Below are 17,890 nucleotides of genomic sequence, written 5' to 3' on the forward strand. Positions count from 1 at the left end.
TCAGTCTGCTGCCTTTTTAAAGAAGCTACATTTGTGTCATTGTGTATTGATTCTCTTGAAAATGAAGGATGAACAACATTTGTTTTAGTTTGAGTAGAATAGTTTGATTAAAACCTATATAGTTCTTAACTTTTAATAAGAATTTCCCTAACTTGATGGTTTGCAAATTGATTATATCTCTGTACATATTTTGGACATAGTTTCTCATAGAAATAGTATTTATGGAACTACTTTCATCATAGATATTGAACTTAAAGTTTGTGAGAGGCATCACTATATATCTGTTGAAATACATCAGTGGGTAGGTTAAAAATACATTCTCAGAGGGCGTGGGGGCGTGGGGGGCAGCGCCGGGGAAGATTTAAGAATGACTGTGTTAAAAGTCTGCATAGTCTAAGCTGGAAAGCTTTGAAGTCTTCAGAGGTAACAAAATAATATTATTTTCAAAAATCTGATGGGATGAGTGAGTCTTTCTTGTTTGAGGAAAGAGAATTATTCCAGTTTGATTAGAGAAGGATCATCATGAATTTTTCTTTGTTCTGGATTTCCTTGAGCTGTATGAAGGAGAAATCCAAGTTTCTTGCCCTTGGGCAAAGAAATAGAAAGGAATGACTTGGGCAATTTAGTGGCTTTTTCACTGACGAGGCAGTTGACCTTTTCTCATGAAAGGGTAAAAAAAGGGAAGTCTCTCAAGTGCTGAGACAGTCTTACTTTTTTGTTAGTATCCCCAGTGAACAATACCCAGGCCTAGCAGAGATCATGGCACATGGTTGGCGCTTAATAAATACTTGGGTGGTAGATGTATTGAATGATTGGGAAAAATCATCTATTAGGGTTCTTGACACTGAACTGCTGAGAAGCACCAGAATTGAATAAACTCTTAACATAAAAAAAGGAGAATGTGATGAGTTTTTACTTTAGGCCTGGGAAGTGAAATGAGTTTGATCAGGCAGTTCATAATAGTTGAAGATTAGTGAGAAGGTACTTAATTAAATTCTCTTCATATATGTGTGTGTGTGTGTGTGTGTGTGTATCTTGTACAAAAGTTGTATCTCTTTATAGAATTAAGTTACATATAATTATTGCTTTGTTAATTAAGCGATGTGGAGTCAGAGGACCTGGGTCTGAATCCTAGTACTGTGTGACTTTAGTCCCTTATCCTCTCTAGGCCTTACTTTCCTCTTCTGTAAAATGAGGAGGTTGGAGTAGATGACCTCTAAGGTCCTTTCTCGTTTTCCTTCCATGATCCTATGAGCTAAGCTAATTATCTCATAGAAAATGGATAATTGAATGGAAAAGGGAGTTAAATCATATTTCTTGTTTGTTTATATCTGTAGTACTTTCTGTTTGGATCCTCTGACTATAATCTAAACACTATGCTTAGTTTTGTGGTGATGTGCATTAGGTGAATAGCACCTAAGAGGAAACCTCAGACGTGCATTCTCAGCTAATTCAAATTCATCAGTTGGTCAGTTATCTGTAGCATTTTGTAAGCATCTCCTGTGATTTGCCAGTTTCTTTTGGTTTTTTGAACAGTCAGTCAAACTCATAAAATTGAGGGTTTTATGGTGTTGGGTTCTGACCTTTGATTAATTTCATTTACTTGCCCCTTCTGAATGAAGTCAGTTGTGTATGATACGGATACTGCCCCTTTTCATGAGGAACTGAAACTTCTAATATCACTAATGGTAATAAAGGATATAAGGTTGGATGTGACTTCCCCAACAGAATCTAAACACCTTGAGGGGAGAGATCTTTTTTGTTTCGGCGTTGTGTCTCTTGTGCCTAGCAAACGCTTTGCATCAGTAGCCATAGGTATTTGTTGCTAGACTGGATGAGTCACTTGAGGTAATTGGTAGAGATGTGGGCTTTGACTGTTGTTTCCCCAGGATTTAGAGGTTTTTCTTGCATTCTTCATCCCATGTGTTGGCTAACAGTCTTCTGTGGCTTTGGCCTATCACACGTGTTTTAGGACAGTTGGGACGTGAAGCCAGAGAAGCCAGTAGGTGGTAATCATATTTTACAAAAGAAGTTTGGACTTAATGCAGTGTCTAAACTGGGCTTCTTAAACTTTTTCCACCTCTTCAGCACTTCTTAAACTGTGGGTCAGGAAACCCACAGTTACTCTAGGAGAAGTCTATCCACACTAATGAAATGTGAATCTTTTTAATTATTTGAATGCTGACCTTTTAAAAAATTATTCATATAAAATCACTCTCCTCTTAGTAGATGGCATTGAAATAACATTTTTTGTTTTTGTCTAATTTGGTGAGCTTAAAAAATACCATGTGCATTCTCTTTTAACATATTTTAGATCATTCTTATTTTGTGAAATGCAGATAATGGTATTTTATTTTCCCCAAAATAAATAATTTTTTCCAAAAGTATTCAAGCAGTTTAACACAGACTGTTCCGTTGCCTATAGAAAAAACATTAAAATGATATAGCTTATCTCTGATCCATCATGGGATTCTTTAAGTTCTAAACATTTTTTAGCTTGCAGACCTTTTTATTATATAAGAACATTTTCACCAGTCCTTCGCACAGTTCATCCTAAGACTTACCATGCTCTCTTAAATTTCCTTCACAACTGTAATATTAGTTGAGGTTCAGTTGTGAAAGTATGTGTAGAACACTTTAAAAACTTTAAAGCAATGTATAAATGTTGCCTAGTAATGATAGCAATATTTTTAGTACTGAGTTTTAGTAGAAACCAAGTTTTTGTTTTTTTCCATTTATATAGCTCTAGCTTATTACTAGTTGCTAGCAGTCTTCTTTGATGTTATTGTTTTAAGAAAATTCCTTCTGTTCCCCAGGGCCTGACTCTTAGTAGATATTAAATAAATGTTTATTTATTGACTGAAGAATAGATTCCATCAGCATCAGACATTCTGTGCTTGCTTCCCATCTTCTCAGTCCTATTCCAGGGCCTTCTCTAACCCTACTCCTCACTACTACCGCCTTCCATGCCCCTGTCACCACCTTTCCATCCTGGGGCAAGATTCACAGGCTCCCAGCTTCTGTCATAGACCCTACCCCAGGACTTTCTCCAGTGCAAGGTCCACCAGGTGGCCAGCCCGAGACAAGACACAGTTTCCATGGCCTTCTCCGGTGCTGCCCTGTACCAGATCCCCTCCATGTCCTCACACCCAGGACAGGACTTTCTCCTGGGCGCTGTTGGCAGTGCTACCTCCTGGCTGGGCTCCTGCCTTCCGTGAGGTGACACCCCCTTCCCTGCCCGCCTCTCCAGGCCTCATAGACATGTGTTGTTGCTCATTGCCATGAGATTGGACCTTGAAGAAGTAACTTGAGCAGTCTGATTGCACCCTTCCCTCAGAAGACTCTGTTTACCTACTGACTGACTCTCTGGACTCACTCTTCTTGGCTAGTTAGCATACTCTTATCTTGTTATATACTCTCCATCCCAGTGATTCTGAAATGCCTAGCAACTAATGTGTGAATTTGAGGACCTCCATCTATATTTGGTGTGTCCGTGTCTCCTTTTGCTTTCATCTAACCTCTCTTCAGTCTTGCTTCTGCCTTAAATACTTAGCTGAAATGGCCCTCTTCAGCATTACCAGTGAACCTGATTTCCAAATCTAATGGCCATTCTAAAATCACCATCATTCTTGACCTTTCTGTGGCATGTTTGACACTGTTGATGACCTTCTCCTTCTGGATACTATCTCTGCTAGGTTTTCATGACACTGATCTGTCCTGATTCTCTTTCTACCTGTGTGAGCATATTCTTTTTTTCCAGATCACCATCCGTGTCATGCTTGTCGGTTGTTAGTTGGTTGTTAGTTGGTCAATCAATGAACATTCATTAATTAAGCACCTACTACGTTCTGGGTACTGCACTAAGTGCTGGGGATACGAAAAAGACAGTTTCTGCCTTCAAGGAATTCACAACCTAATGCAGAAGACAGTAAACAAATATGTACAAACAGGCTATATCCAAGATAAATAGCTCATTAAAAGAAGGAAGGTACTAGAACTAATAGGAGTTGGGAAAGATTTCCTGTAAAAGATAGGAATAGCTAGAGAGAAACAATGCTCGGAGCCAAGAGATGGAGCGTCAGGAGGCTGGCGCCATTGGGTCAAAGAATATGTAGAGGGGAGTAAGGTGTAAGAAGGCTGGAGAGGTAAGAGGGGTCTAGGTTAGGAAGGGCTTTGAATGCCAAATGGAGCATTTTGTATTTGTTGCCCTGGAGGCAGCAGGGAGCTGCTGGAGTTTGTTGAGTGGGGATGGGGGTGGGGTGATGGGGTCAGACTTATGCTTCGGTGGCTGAATAGAGGATGAATTGGAGTGGGGTTAGACTCCAGGCAGGCCGCTTCAGTAGTCCAGGAGTGAGGATGACAAAGGCCTGCACCAGAGTGGTGTCAGTGTCAGAGGAGAGGAGGCGGGTGTATTTGAGGGATGTTAAAGGGGTGAAAAAAGCCTTGGCAACAGCTTGGATATGGGGAGTAAGAGGAGCCTGAGGGACTGGGGAGATGGTGTTGCCCTCTACAGTAATAGGGAAGTTAGGAGGGAGGGAGGCTTTAGGGGGAAAGATAATGAGTTCTGTTTTGGTCTTATTGAGTTTAAAATGTCTGCTGGACTGGATGTTAGAGATGGCTTAAGGGCAGTTAGAGATGCAGAATTGGAGGTCAGCAGTGAAGTTAGGGCAGGATAGGTTGATTTGAGAATCTTCAGCATGGAGATGGTAATTAAATCTTTGGGAGCTGATGAGATCTCCAAGTGAAGTGAAATAGAGGGAGAAGAGGGCCTGGGACAGAACCCTGTGGGACACCTAGGTTTAGAGGGTGTGAGGTGGATGAGGATCCAGCAAAGGAGACTGAGGAGAGGCCAGATAGGTAGGAGGAGAAGCAGGAGAGAGTAGTGTCCTGAGAACCTAGGCAGAAGAGAGTATGGAGGAGGAGAGAGCGATCAACAGAGGGGTCCACAGAAAGTTGGGAATGTGGATGGAGAGAACACTTTTGGGTTTGGCAAGTCAGAGAGCAGATTTGGGGGAATGCTGAAGTCAGAAACTGGATTGTAAGGCGTTAAGAAGATGGAGGATGATAGTGGAGATAGAGCACGAAGGAGATGTGGGTGTATTTGTAGGAATTGTAGAAGGAGCCACGTAAACAGGGAGGTTGAGAATCAAGTATAGAGAGGGGCAGTCTGTTGGAGGAGACAGATGGAATGAGTTCACCTGTGCAGGTGCAGGAGTTGTCTTGGTGAGGAGTGAGGCCCCCTCTTCATGCGAGACTGGGGTGAAGTTGGAGATGGGCAGAGAAAGCCGCCTGAAGGGTGGGAGATAAGGGAGAGGAAGCTTACTCATAAAATATGCAGCAGAGTTTTCAGCTGAGAGGTTGGGGGAGGGGAGCCATAAAGTGGGCTAGTGATGCAGGTAGCAGGATTGCTGAGCAGCACTGAGTGTTCCCAAGATTCTTAACCCCTGCATCCTCTCTCACTTGGTGATCTTCTCAACTCCCCAGGGTCAGTTTTTGGTCTCTGGAGGTACAGCTCCACAGCATCATCAGCTGCCCTTTGGATTTCTCAAATGCCCTTAGGCATCTCCAACCTGATATTCCCCAAGTAGAACTCATCATGCCTTTCCCAGGGGCTCTCTGACTCTCCCGGATTGCAGCCTCTGAACCTCAGAAGCCTCCTCTGCAGCTCCCTCTCCCTCAACCCGGTGTCCGGTCCTTCTCTCCCAGCATCTTTCATCTCTGGGCCTTCTTTCCCTGCTCAGTCACCTTTGCCTCGCCTCGAGCCAGCTCCTTCCTCTGCTCAGCTGCTAGGGGGACCCTTCCAAAGCGCCTGTCCGCCTGAGTGACCTGGCATCCCTGCAGTGAGCTCCAGCATCTCTACTTGCTCTAGAGTCGAACACGTAACACGTATATCGGCATATCACATGATTCCAGTCTTCTTGCACTCTGGGATTCAGCTGCACGGGCCCACTGCTTGTTCTTTGCCCATGCTCCTCCATCTCCTCTCTGGGCTTTTGTGGGGGCTGTCTCCCAGGCTTTTTTGAAGCCACAGTGCAAATCCTACTTTCAGGATGCTCTCTCCCAGTCTCCACAGCTACTCTTTCCTCTGAGATTATTCTATCTGCTCTCTTGTATGTGCCTTGTTATTTGTTCCATTAGAATGGAGTTTCTTGAGGGCAGAGAGACTATTTTTATCTTTCTTTGTAAAAGGCCTGAATAATAGCACATAATAAACACTTGATAAATACTTTTTGATTGATTGAAATTACCCTCTTACTTTTCTCCCAGCCCAGCTCTTACCATTAATACCACACTGTGAAATAATGCTTGTCCTCTCAGTTCTGCCTCCCTTCATTACTGAGGTGGGCCCCTGTGAATGTGGAACATTGTTTTGCTCTCAGTCAGGGTATTTATTAACTAAGTAGTTAATACCCTGGTTAGCTTTGCTGAAATTTTTTTTTAAGGTTTTGTTTACAAGGGATAGTTCTCTGGGCAGCAGAGGGATATATTTAGAAATTAATTAGATGTAAAAACAAAAGGCACCAATAAAAGTGAGATAAATTTTTAAAAATAATGCCAGGAAAAGCAAAGCTTGCTTATAAAGAATATTCTCGGCAAGGATTAGAAATGATGTGCCCATTGAGCATTCAAGTCATCTTTGTTCCTCTCATTTTCTCTTCTCTTTTTGCAAGGCTGCTGGCAGGGATCATTTGTTCCTGTTAGAATATCGGTACATTTGAGCAACTGCTAAGATTTTATGTAAGATCATCTGTGTTAGGCAGAGCAAATCATGTTCTTGTGGCTCTTTGAGTAGAAATTTTTTGTTCTCATATTTGCTATCACTTTCTTTCAGAAAGTTTAAACTATTTTACAAGCATTTTGTATCTGATTTATCTGTAATATTGCCATAGTGGATAGTATGGAACAGATATTCCCATTTTCCAGATGAAGAATCAAAAGTAGAAGGACATGACACGGTATTACTGTCATTATGGTCTGCACTCAGCTCATAAAACTTTGCGTAGTTCTTACAGAAGTTACATAGTTTACTGGGTTAGGGTACTGTGCAAGGAATCCAGAGACCTGCTTCTGGCCTTGTTCTTTCAATTAACTAGTTTGTAATATGATGATAGAGAATTTATTTAATCCCTCTGTGACTCCTTTTCCGCTCTGCATAATTTAGGCAGTAATCTATATAAAGGTGTTGTAAGGATGTGAGAATGGAACCTTGTGTGTTTCCCCAGCAGATTTTAGAAATAACTCAATGAAGAATAAATAATATATGAAACACTCTGAATGCTTTGTGTGATGATATGGAAATTAATAACTAATTAGTCCTTTCATTTTATCTTAATTATGAGATTATTTTCACAATGTCACACAATTCTGCTGGTGATTTAGGTGCGTAATTAATGCTTGTTTTGACTAGAAATGGATGCATCTTGCTTGTAAAGGATCTAACTTTAAATAGCTGGCATAGGAACAACCAAAAAAATTGTGAGCAAAATTCTTTTCTTCATTAAATTTAAAAACTGGTATTAAATGCACTTGAACCAATGACTTTATTTATTTTTTTTTTAAAGCATGCATTTTTCTTTATTTTCCTTTTTGTTTTTTTTTTTTAATGCAATTTATTTATTTAACATATTTGGTTTTCAGCATTGATTTTCACAACAGTTTGAATTACAAATTTTCTCCCCATTTCTGCCCTCCCCCCCCACTCCAAGATGGCGTATATTCTGGTTGCCCTGTTCCCCAGTCAGCCCTCCCCTCTATCACCCCCCTCCCCTCTCATCCCCTTTTCCCTTCCTTTCTTGTAGGGCAAGATAAATTTCTACGCCCCATTGCCTGTGTATCTTATTTTTTAGTTGCATACAAAAAGTTTTTTGTTTTTGAACATCTGATTTTAAAACTTTGAGTTCCAAATTCCCTTCCCTCTTCCCTTCCCACCCACCCTCCCTAAGAAGTTGAGCAATTCAACCTAGGCCACACATGTATTATTATGTATAACCCTTCCACAATATTCATGTTGTGAAAGGCTAACTACGTTTTGCTCCTTCCCAACCCATCCCGCTTTATTGAATTTTCTTCCTTGACCCTGTCCCCTTTCCAAAGTGTTTGTTTTGATTACCTCCACCCCCATCTGCCCTCCACTCCATCATCCCCCTGCCTTTTATTTTTTTTTTTTTATCTTCCTCCCTCTTCTTTCCTGTGGGGTAAGATACCCAACTGAGTATGTATGGTATTCCCCCTCAGGCCAAATCTGATGAGAGCAAGGTTCACTCATTCCCCCCTCACCTGCCCACTCCCCTCCTCTCCTAGAACTGCTTCCTCTTGCCACCTTTATGGGAGATAATCCACCCCATTCTATCTCTCCCTATCTCCCTCTCTCAGTAAGTTACTCTCTCATCCCTTAATTTCATTTTATTTCTTTTAGCTATCTTCCCTTCATCCTCAACTCACCCTGTGTCTGCTCTCTTTCTTTTACATATATATATATATACACATACATACACATACATACATATACACATAGATACATGCATACATACACATTCACTTATATATATACATAAACATATATATATGCATATATATATATGCATATTCCCTTCAACTACCCTAATACTGAGGTCTCATGAATCATACTCATCATCTTTCCATGTAGGAATGTAAACAAAACAGTTCAACTTTAGTAAGTCCCTTGCAATTTCCGTTTCTTGATTACCTTTTCATGCTTCTCTTGATTCTTGTGTTTGAAAGTCAAATTTTCTATTCAGTTCTGGTCTTTTCACTGAGAAAGCTTGAAAGTCCTCCATTTTATTGAAAGTCCATATTTTGCCTTGGAACATGATACTCAGTTTTGCTGGGTAGGTGATTCTAGGTTTTAATCCTAGCTCCATTGACCTCCGGAATATCGCATTCCACGCCCTTCGATCTCTTAATGTAGAAGCTGCCAGGTCTTGGGTTATTCTGATTGGGTTTCCACAATATTCAAATTGTTTCTTTCTGGCTGCTTGCAGTATTTTCTCCTTGATCTGGGAGCTCTGGAATTTGGCAACAATATTCCTAGGAGATTTCTTTTTGGGATCTATTTGCGGAGGCGATCGATGGATTCTTTCAATTTCTATTTTGCCCTGTGGCTCTAGAATATCAGGGCAGTTCTCCTTGATAATTTCCTGAAAGATGGTATCTAGGCTCTTTTTTTGATCATGGCTTTCAGGTAGTCCAATAATTTTTAAATTATCTCTCCTGGATCTATTTTCCAGGTCAGTGGTTTTTCCAAGGAGATATTTCACATTGTCTTCCATTTTTTCATTCCTCTGGTTCTGTTTTATAATATCCTGATTTCTCATAAAGTCACTAGCTTCCACTTGCTCCAATCTAATTTTTAAAGTAGTATTTTCTTCAGTGGTCTTTTGGACCTCCTTTTCCATTTGGCTAATTCTGCCTTTCAAGGAATTCTTCTCCTCATTGGCTTTTTGGAGCTCTTTTGCCATTTGAGTTAGTCTATTTTGTAAGGTGTTGTTTTCTTCAGTGTATTTTTCAGTATTTTTTTGGGTCTCCTTTAGCAAGTCATTAACTTGTTTTTCATGGTTTTCTCGCATCCTTCTTATTTCTCTTCCCAATTTTTCCTCTACTTCTCTAACTTGCTTTTCCAAATCCTTTTTGAGTTCTTCTATGGTCTGGGGCCAGTTCATGTTTTTCTTGGAGGCTTTGGTTGTAGGCTCTATGACTTTGCTGTCTTCTTTAGGCTGTATGTTTTGGTCTTCTTTGTCACCAAAGAAAGAATCCAAAGTCTGAGACTGAATCTGGGCGTGTTTTCGCGTCCTGGCCATATTCCCAACCAACTAACTTGACCCTTGAGCTTTTCAGTGGGGTATGACTGCTTGTAGATTACAGAGTTCTATGTTCTACGTTTGGGGGGGAGGTGCCAGCTCTGTCAGAGCCGCACTCCTCCTTCCCCAAGGACCCCCAGTCCAGACTGGGCTCAGATCTTCGGCAGGCTGTGCACCCCTGCTGTGATCCGCCACTTAATTCCCCCCACCAGGTGGGCCTGGAGCCGGAAGTAACAACAGCTGTAGCTGCCCCACCTCCGCTGCCCCCGGGGCTGGAAGCCGAACCGCGAACTCCTTCCACTCCCGCAGCTTTTCCCACTAACCTTCTCCGCAGTCTTTGGTGTTTGTGGGTCGAGGGGTCTGGTAACTGCTCACGTATTCAGGGCGCTAGGGCCCCCTCCGCCCGGCTTCCGGTCTGGATCGTCCACGCCGCTCAGGCTGGGCTCTGCTCCACTCCGTTCCCAGCTCCCAGCTCCCAGCTCCGTGTGGAATAGAGCTCACCCAGAGACCATCCGGGCTGTCCTGGGCTGGAGCCCTGCTTCCCTCTGCTGTTCTGTGGGTTCTGCCGTTCTAGAATTGGTTCAGAGCCATTTTTATAGGTTTTTGGAGGGACTCGGGTACGGAGCTCACTCTAGTCCGTGCTTACCAGCTGCCATCTTGGCTCCGCCCCCAATGACTTTATTTTAGGAATGGGTACAGATTTGGAGATGACCTTTTAAAAAATATTACTGCAGTGAGAAAAAATAACTAACCTTTTAGTTCCACTTAGGCTTTAGTGTTAACCTGGGGTCTAGAGACCCCTGAGGGTCAGTGGATAGTTTTCAGGGGGTCCATGAATTTGGACTGAAAAAATGACTTCTTTATGATTGATTTCCTTTGCAATCTTATGTATTTTATGTTAAACATTTAAACACATCATTCTGAAAGAGGGTTCATAGACTTCACCAGATTGCCCAAGAGATCCATGGTACAGAAAAGATTAAGAACTCTTGCGGTTTCTTTTTTACCCAGACTCTTTAATAGAATAACTATATATTGACATAAGTATGAAGTCTTTATTGAAGATTGTTGAAATTCCTAAAGGGTAAATGTGTGGTTCAGATTTTTTGTTCACCAAAGTTGTAATGCTTGACATTCTGCTTTAATTTTGACAAATCAAGATGTGTTATTGGGTGGTGAGAACATTGTTTTTCTTTTATGCTTTGTCTTTGAAAATCTTTTTTTTTTCCTTTCTAGTTTCTTTTTCTAAAGAAGAGAACTATCAGCTACTAAAATTTACGAATAAATCTTATCTGCTGGATAAAAGAGCTCAATATTATGTGTACTATGGTTTGATTGACATTCTTTTGGCTTACTGCTATGAAATTCGTGTTACTGAAGGCGAGAGCAATGTAAGTATGTGTTTATTTCTGTAGAACATTGCATGCACCCAGCTAGACTAAAATACCACCTGCCTATTAGCAGAACCTGAAGCTAACTATTTGAATATGATTCTTTATAAAATAGCAACATGAAATTTGTACCCAGTGGCCTTTTTCAGCCATGAGTACTTGATTAGATGTAGGAATTTAAAGGGGTTAGTAGCACAGTATCAGATGCATTCTGGCATAACTCATCCTCTCCACTAGAAATGACAGCCAAAGAGGCAGTCTGGACAACTTGGCCAACGTTAATTTTTTTCAGTGCTTTCTGTTTGTCAGGCACTCTTGAGGTCAGATGCTGGGAAGATAGAGACAAAAGTGAAACAGTCCCTGCCCTCACAGAATTTACCTTGTCTTGGGAAGGGTGGAGCTGAGGACAGATAGACCACATGCGCAACTATGTCAAAACAAAGGATGTGCACATTCATGCAAAGTGGGGGTTTCCTCCCTGAAGAAGAGGGGACTGTTGGCAAGGAGGGGGCAGAGAATGTTTGGCACCAGGGACCTGGCTTCACATAGTTGAATTAGTGGTTGTGTGGTAGAGAGATTAGCTCTGTTCTCCTTGGCCCCTTCAGGGCTGAACTTGGAGCATTGTGTAGAAGTAGCAAAGAGGCTGATCTAGGCTTGATTCAAGGAGAAACTTGCCAATATTTATAGCTTGGTTGGTTTGGCTGCATGTGCTGTCTGGCGTATTGTGTAAAAGAATGATCTAACAAATGTTAAAGAATGTCCTTCTATTTTTTAAAAGTTACTTCTCTCATAAAGACTTGAAGCCGAGGTTGGATGATCACTTCCCGGTGTGTTGTAGAGGACAGTGTTTTCAGGTAGAGGTTTCTTCTAGCCTTGAGGTTCTGTGATTTCATGTACCCCATTTTAGGCCTTAGTTCCCCTCCCCCAAAGTGTCTTAATTACATTTTTACACACCAAATCATGTTCTGGTGTATTCAGCTTGTTATGTATAAGAATTCCATAGGGAATCCTTGTGTTAAGATGAATGATTGCCTAATTTTTTGAAAGTTAAGATTTTGGAATTTATCTGGTTGTTTCAGGTAGTGCTCACACAACAGTAAGTCAGTAACCACAGCAGTAGTAACAATAGCTAACTTATATATAACTATGTATTTCCTCATTTGATCCTTACAGGCATTCACCTCAAAGGAGTGATTTTCCCTGGGTCACTCATTATTAAGTGTCAGAGGCAGTATTTGATCCCAGGTCAAAAGCCTAAATGGTTATATTTATGGTAGATTAAAAAGTTCTGGGAGAAACAGAAGCAGGCTTCCAAATTAAAGGTTTTGGTTGTCTCACTACCAAGGCTATTGTTTTTGAAAAGCATATGGTTAGTATTTTTCTTGACTACTTTGATAGAGTTTGAGTATGACATGTCAGTTTTTATCATTTTTAAAGGATTTCTGTTGTATAGTAACAAAGACCCCTTTTTTAGATTTCTGTTTTTTCCCTGTAGTGAACAAGGTTTATGTGTCAAAGTGCTTTAATAGAATAACATGGCTCAGTTGGTTTCATAAATTTATGAATAGGAAAAATATTTTACCTTTGAAAAATTCATGCTTTGATTTTGTTTGAAAAAAATGAGAGATTAGGATTTTACAATATTTTATTTGGCTACCATTTTGGATTTGAAGTTTGCACGGTTGAAGGCATAATAATATAATTTGAGATTTGTAGAATCTACTGCACTCTCAGATCTCAGCTGTAGAGAGCCCTTTAGAGTTAGAAACAGCACTGCAACAAAAAAAAATGATATTAGTTGAAAAAACTGTGATGGTTGTAGTGATGAGAGGTGTTGCTTTTACAGGCACCAATAACTTCAAAAGGGTGAAGACTGAGTAAGCACTTTAATTTTAATTGCTACTTCTAAAGTTTTGACTCATCTAATATGTTTTGATATACTTACTCATAGAAAAATGTTATCATTCCTTCGTCCTTTCCAGAAATGAAGTAGAAATGTGGTTCCTAGCAGCGTACCCATTACTGATTTACTCAAGCAATTAGTGCTTAAAGAACGGCTAGTTGATGAGGCAAAGCATGTTAAATGCAGGTTTAAAATATCCTTGTCATACTGTTTTGTCACCTGGCATAAAATAACAAAAAATAGCCTTCTGTGTCTTTTAAAAAATGGAAACGTGGCATAATGCATTGCATTAAGAACCACACACTTAGAACAGTATCAATAGATTGTGATTCACTGACCTCAAAGAGTTAACTGTGCAGAGGGCTGATGGCGGGCCTGATGGGGCATTGATTCTGACGTCGGTGGAGTGGTGAGCCATTGAAAACTTCCCTTTTGTCAAGATTTGTCTTAATACGAAGGGTGCAGTGAGAGCTAATTGCTGCCGTTACCCCATTCCTGAATAAATCTTAGGTCAATCTGATTGCCAACCAAAATTGACTCATTCCTGTGAGACCATCAGTGACTTGTCTTTGGAAAGAATTAGGTTAGAATGTGAAGGTCTTATCATAAAAGGTTTGTTATGAAGTGGCTACTGGGAACTTATTCCAGTATGGTGATATTAGTACTTAGTATATTGAACAAAAAATGTAAGGAAATCCTTGGTATCTTTGAAGAGTTGATGAAGAGATTTCTTTGTTATAGTAAATATTTTCTTTCCTAATTGAAATTAAAAGTGATAATAAAGTTTGCCCAGAAATTTATAATTCAGGCAGTTTATCAGTCAAGGAATGGATCTACTGTTGCTGCATGATTACCGTAGCTATATTTTTATTCTGTAGTCATGAGCACTTGTTAATTCTTGAGTTATCCAAAAAGTATATCACTATGACTCAGTTGCAGACTTAAAAACACGTGTTCTGCTGTTGTTATCCATTTAGATATGTATTTGCCTTATTTTTAAACGATTTGATGTGAGACAAACACAATTTTCTTTCCTAACCAAATAAAGGTCGAATCTCCTTGGAATATCAGAAAACTAAGTGGAACATTGTCCTGGTTTGAGGTAAGATTTTCTGATGCTTAAAAGCTTATATTCCTACATGAAGACATTATTTAGTTCTTTCTAGAGAATTTGACTGATTCTTTATCTTTTTATAATGGAAATTGCATTCTGCAAGTTCTCTTAATATATTTGTGCCACATTTTGGTACCAAGAATTCAGTAACATTTTAGTAGGAATCTTTTATGAGAAGCGCTTAGTTCAGTTACCTGCATCTTATAAGTTACAGAGTCTGAGGAAGTAAGATTATTTGAAGTAACGGAAGTGGCTTAAACTAGGTAGGATTATTTGATGAAATGAGTTTTGAGGAAGATTGAGAACATGAGTCGAGAACGTTAGGGGAGCAAAAGTCCTGATGGTGAGATAAGGGTATACATGATATCCAGAGGTGAGAGAGGGCAAGCATGCACAAGATAGGAAGCTTATGTTTATATGTCTGGAGGAGAATGTACAAACTACGCCATCATTCTAACATTTTAGCATAGCACTTTATCCTTTCTAAAGCACTGTTCCATTATTTTGGGAGATATGGACAGGTAGGTTTGTAGGAATTGTGGGGCCTTTTAAGGTCCACTGTAAGAAGCTTTAATCTGATTCAGTAAATAATCATGTTCAGAAAAGGTCAAGAAAACCGCTCTTGCTTCGTATGCAAGATACAGCTATTGGAAGGGAAGACCAAGAAGTTGACAGAGGAGCTACTGTAGACTAAACCTGAGCTGACATCCTGGATTTGGGATGATAGTTATGAGAGTGCAAGGAAGTAAGGTGTATCTAAGAAATATATTTAAATTAATTTGAACTTTTATTTTCTTGTCCAGTTTCAAAACTAAAACATTGTATTGCTGACTTTTGGAATCTGTTTCTCTCTCTCTCTCTCTGAAGTGGCATTTGGGATTAAGTAATTTGCCCGCTCACACAGCTACTAAGTATCTGTGGCTGAATTTGAACTCAGACTTTCTTGATTCCAGGGCCAGTGTCTATCTATTACTTAGCTGCCCTGGTTCATATATTGAGTGACTATCCTATTATTCCCATTTCCCCAAACATTAAAATAAATTATGAGTTTTCTTTGCTTATCAAGACTGACAGTGAATTTAATTCATAAGGGAGAGATCATTTTCCCATCTGCAACACCTAGAACTTCTCAGAATGGGGGAGATATTAAATATAAATCATTTTTAATAGATCTCATATACATGTGTTCTGTAATGGCATATGTTTTAAATTTCTTTATATTATTTTTAAAGTCTTCTTATGACCTCATTATGCAATGGAAAGAGCAGATATAATATCTAGATCTAATAAGAATAATAAAGATAACACCTACATATTTTATTGTAAAGAGTTACAATATTCCCAATTCAAAACTGCTAGTATTCTCTGTGTACTTGGTTTGGCGGTAATGCTCATGTTTTTAGATTCTTTTATTGAAAATCATGCCATTTATTTAAAGATTTTTCTTCATGTAATGTTTTCTGGAAATTAATAATTTTCAATGACAATTAACAGAGTTGGAATAATGTTCATGAAATCCTGGTTTCTTTTGGAAGAAGAGTTTTATGTTATCCGCTTTATCGACATTTCAAGCTGGTGACAAAAGCCCATATTGATACAGTAAAGATACTACAATTAGGTAAGATATTTTTTTGCCTACTAAAATGGGAGAGATTCTCCCATCTTCCAGTAAAGTGGGAGAATTCTAAACCTAGAATCCTTGAGAAGGCAGGTAAGTTGCTGTTATAGTCATGACACATACTGTGTTACTTCTGTCCTTGTAGAGTATTCTACTTATTCTCTTATTTTCTAGTTAAGTGGTATGAATTATTTGTGTAATATGCTTACCTACTTATCCCCCTCTGTAAATCTTGTTGCCTCTTTAGTGGCTTTATACTTAAGTGACACTTTCAAGTATTTGTGGTTCCATCATATAGGCATTTGCTCTACCCCTGCATGTCACAATTCCGCAGTGACTTTGTAAACAATCTTCAAGAAAAGGTTCGAGGAAAAATTCGTTGCCATGTAGCCAACCTGGTGATACTTACAGATACTTAGACTGACCTCAGGGGACCAAACCACATTTCATGGCCACAGTTGGACTTGAAGGTTTTCCAGCTGGATTTGAGCTTCACTGACACAGCCTTTGAGAATCTAGGGTCCCTCTCATATGATGATGAGGCATCACCATCATCATCAGTTATACCTCTAGCTTTGGGGATTGGTAAATAAACAGGGTTATTTAACAACAGTGACAGTAACTCACTTTATATTCTGCTAACTTCTGTGCATATATGTACACACACACACATACACACACGCTATACATCCTTAAATTCTTTATGGAGTTCTGATGAAATTTGATTTTTTTGAATACACGTGTAATCTTTATCCTTATGTTCTAGTCTGTCATGATCTTTCGAATCAGGATTCTATTATTAATTTATAAACAAAAGTTCTCCAGGCCTAACAGTACTGCTTCCATTCTCCGTAGTCTTTCAGAGATCATTGAAAGTGACTCAGGAGTTACATCTTTCATCTTTTGTATAAAATATATACCTTTTAAGTATAATCTGGACCAGATTACCTGAGCCCATCAGGGGCACATATAAAAATATAAACAGACATACACACATACATATGCATGTGTGTATATATACATGCAGGTATATGTATATATACACATATTTTTTAAATTTTATTTTTTCAGTCAGCAACAATCATTTTCTCTTCCCCTGCTCCCTCTCTCCAGGCCCCAAATGAAGAAAAAACCCTTGATACAAACATATGTAGTCAAGTTAAACAAAGTTCCTCTTTGGCCATGTCCAAAAAATATGTCTCATTCTGTGCTCTGAGCCCTTCACCTCAAAGAAGGAAAGTAGCATGATTTATCATTAGTCTTCTAGGATCATGGTCATTACACTGATCGATGTGCTCTTGGTTTGGTGGTAATACTCATGTTTTTAGATTCTTTTATTGAAAATCATGCCATTTGTTTAAGGGTTTTTCTTCATGTGATATTTTCTGGAAATTAATAAATTTCAAGGACAATTAACAGAGTTGGAATAACATTCCTAATTCTTTCAAAGTTGTTTGTCTTTTGCATATTTACCATGCTTTCTTTCTATCAGTTGTTCTCCTGGTTCTATTCACTTCACTCTATATATGTCTTCCCAGGCTATCTCCATCATTTCTTACAGCACAGTAGTATTCCATCATGTTCCCATCCCATAACTTGTTTAGCCATTCCCTGGTTGATGGGTAGCCCATCAGATTCCCATTCTTGGCTACCTCAAAAAAAGCCATAAATATTTTTGGTATATCTTTAGGGTTTGTTTTGCTTGGACTTCTTTTCATTTTTAAAATAATTAGTAGTTGTGATTGACTGTAGTATGAACTGACATGATAAAATATCCTTATAATTAGATGTTTAAAGCTTAATTTCATTGTTGAAATTCACACAATCATTATTGTATACAGGTGGAAGTAATTATTCTCATCATTCTCTTTCATAGAATAAAACTATTATCCTCCAAAGGGAGTAGGTAACCATCAGAAAGAAATAAACACAAATACAAATATTTACACTATACACATTCGTGTATACATGTACAATTTATGTATACATGCGCATGCATAATTTGAAGCTGATTTTAATTTGGCCAGACTACCAGAATTTTGTACA

At 39.2% G+C, this 17,890-nt stretch overlaps 1 protein-coding gene across 1 annotated transcript in view; it reads left to right on the forward strand.

Annotated features, from left to right (window-relative positions):
- Nucleotides 1–17,890, forward strand: part of SHQ1 (SHQ1, H/ACA ribonucleoprotein assembly factor) — a 127,651-nt gene that overhangs the window by 33,031 nt on the left and 76,730 nt on the right. Inside the window, exons 7-9 of the mRNA XM_036737427.1 lie at nucleotides 11,055–11,209; nucleotides 14,161–14,214; nucleotides 15,721–15,844. Of these exons, the coding sequence (XP_036593322.1) occupies nucleotides 11,055–11,209; nucleotides 14,161–14,214; nucleotides 15,721–15,844 (333 nt within the window). The remainder of the gene's footprint in view (nucleotides 1–11,054; nucleotides 11,210–14,160; nucleotides 14,215–15,720; nucleotides 15,845–17,890) is intronic.

The sequence above is a fragment of the Trichosurus vulpecula genome, chromosome 9, assembly GCF_011100635.1.
Source record: "Trichosurus vulpecula isolate mTriVul1 chromosome 9, mTriVul1.pri, whole genome shotgun sequence".
Classification (NCBI taxonomy): Eukaryota; Metazoa; Chordata; class Mammalia; order Diprotodontia; family Phalangeridae; genus Trichosurus; species Trichosurus vulpecula.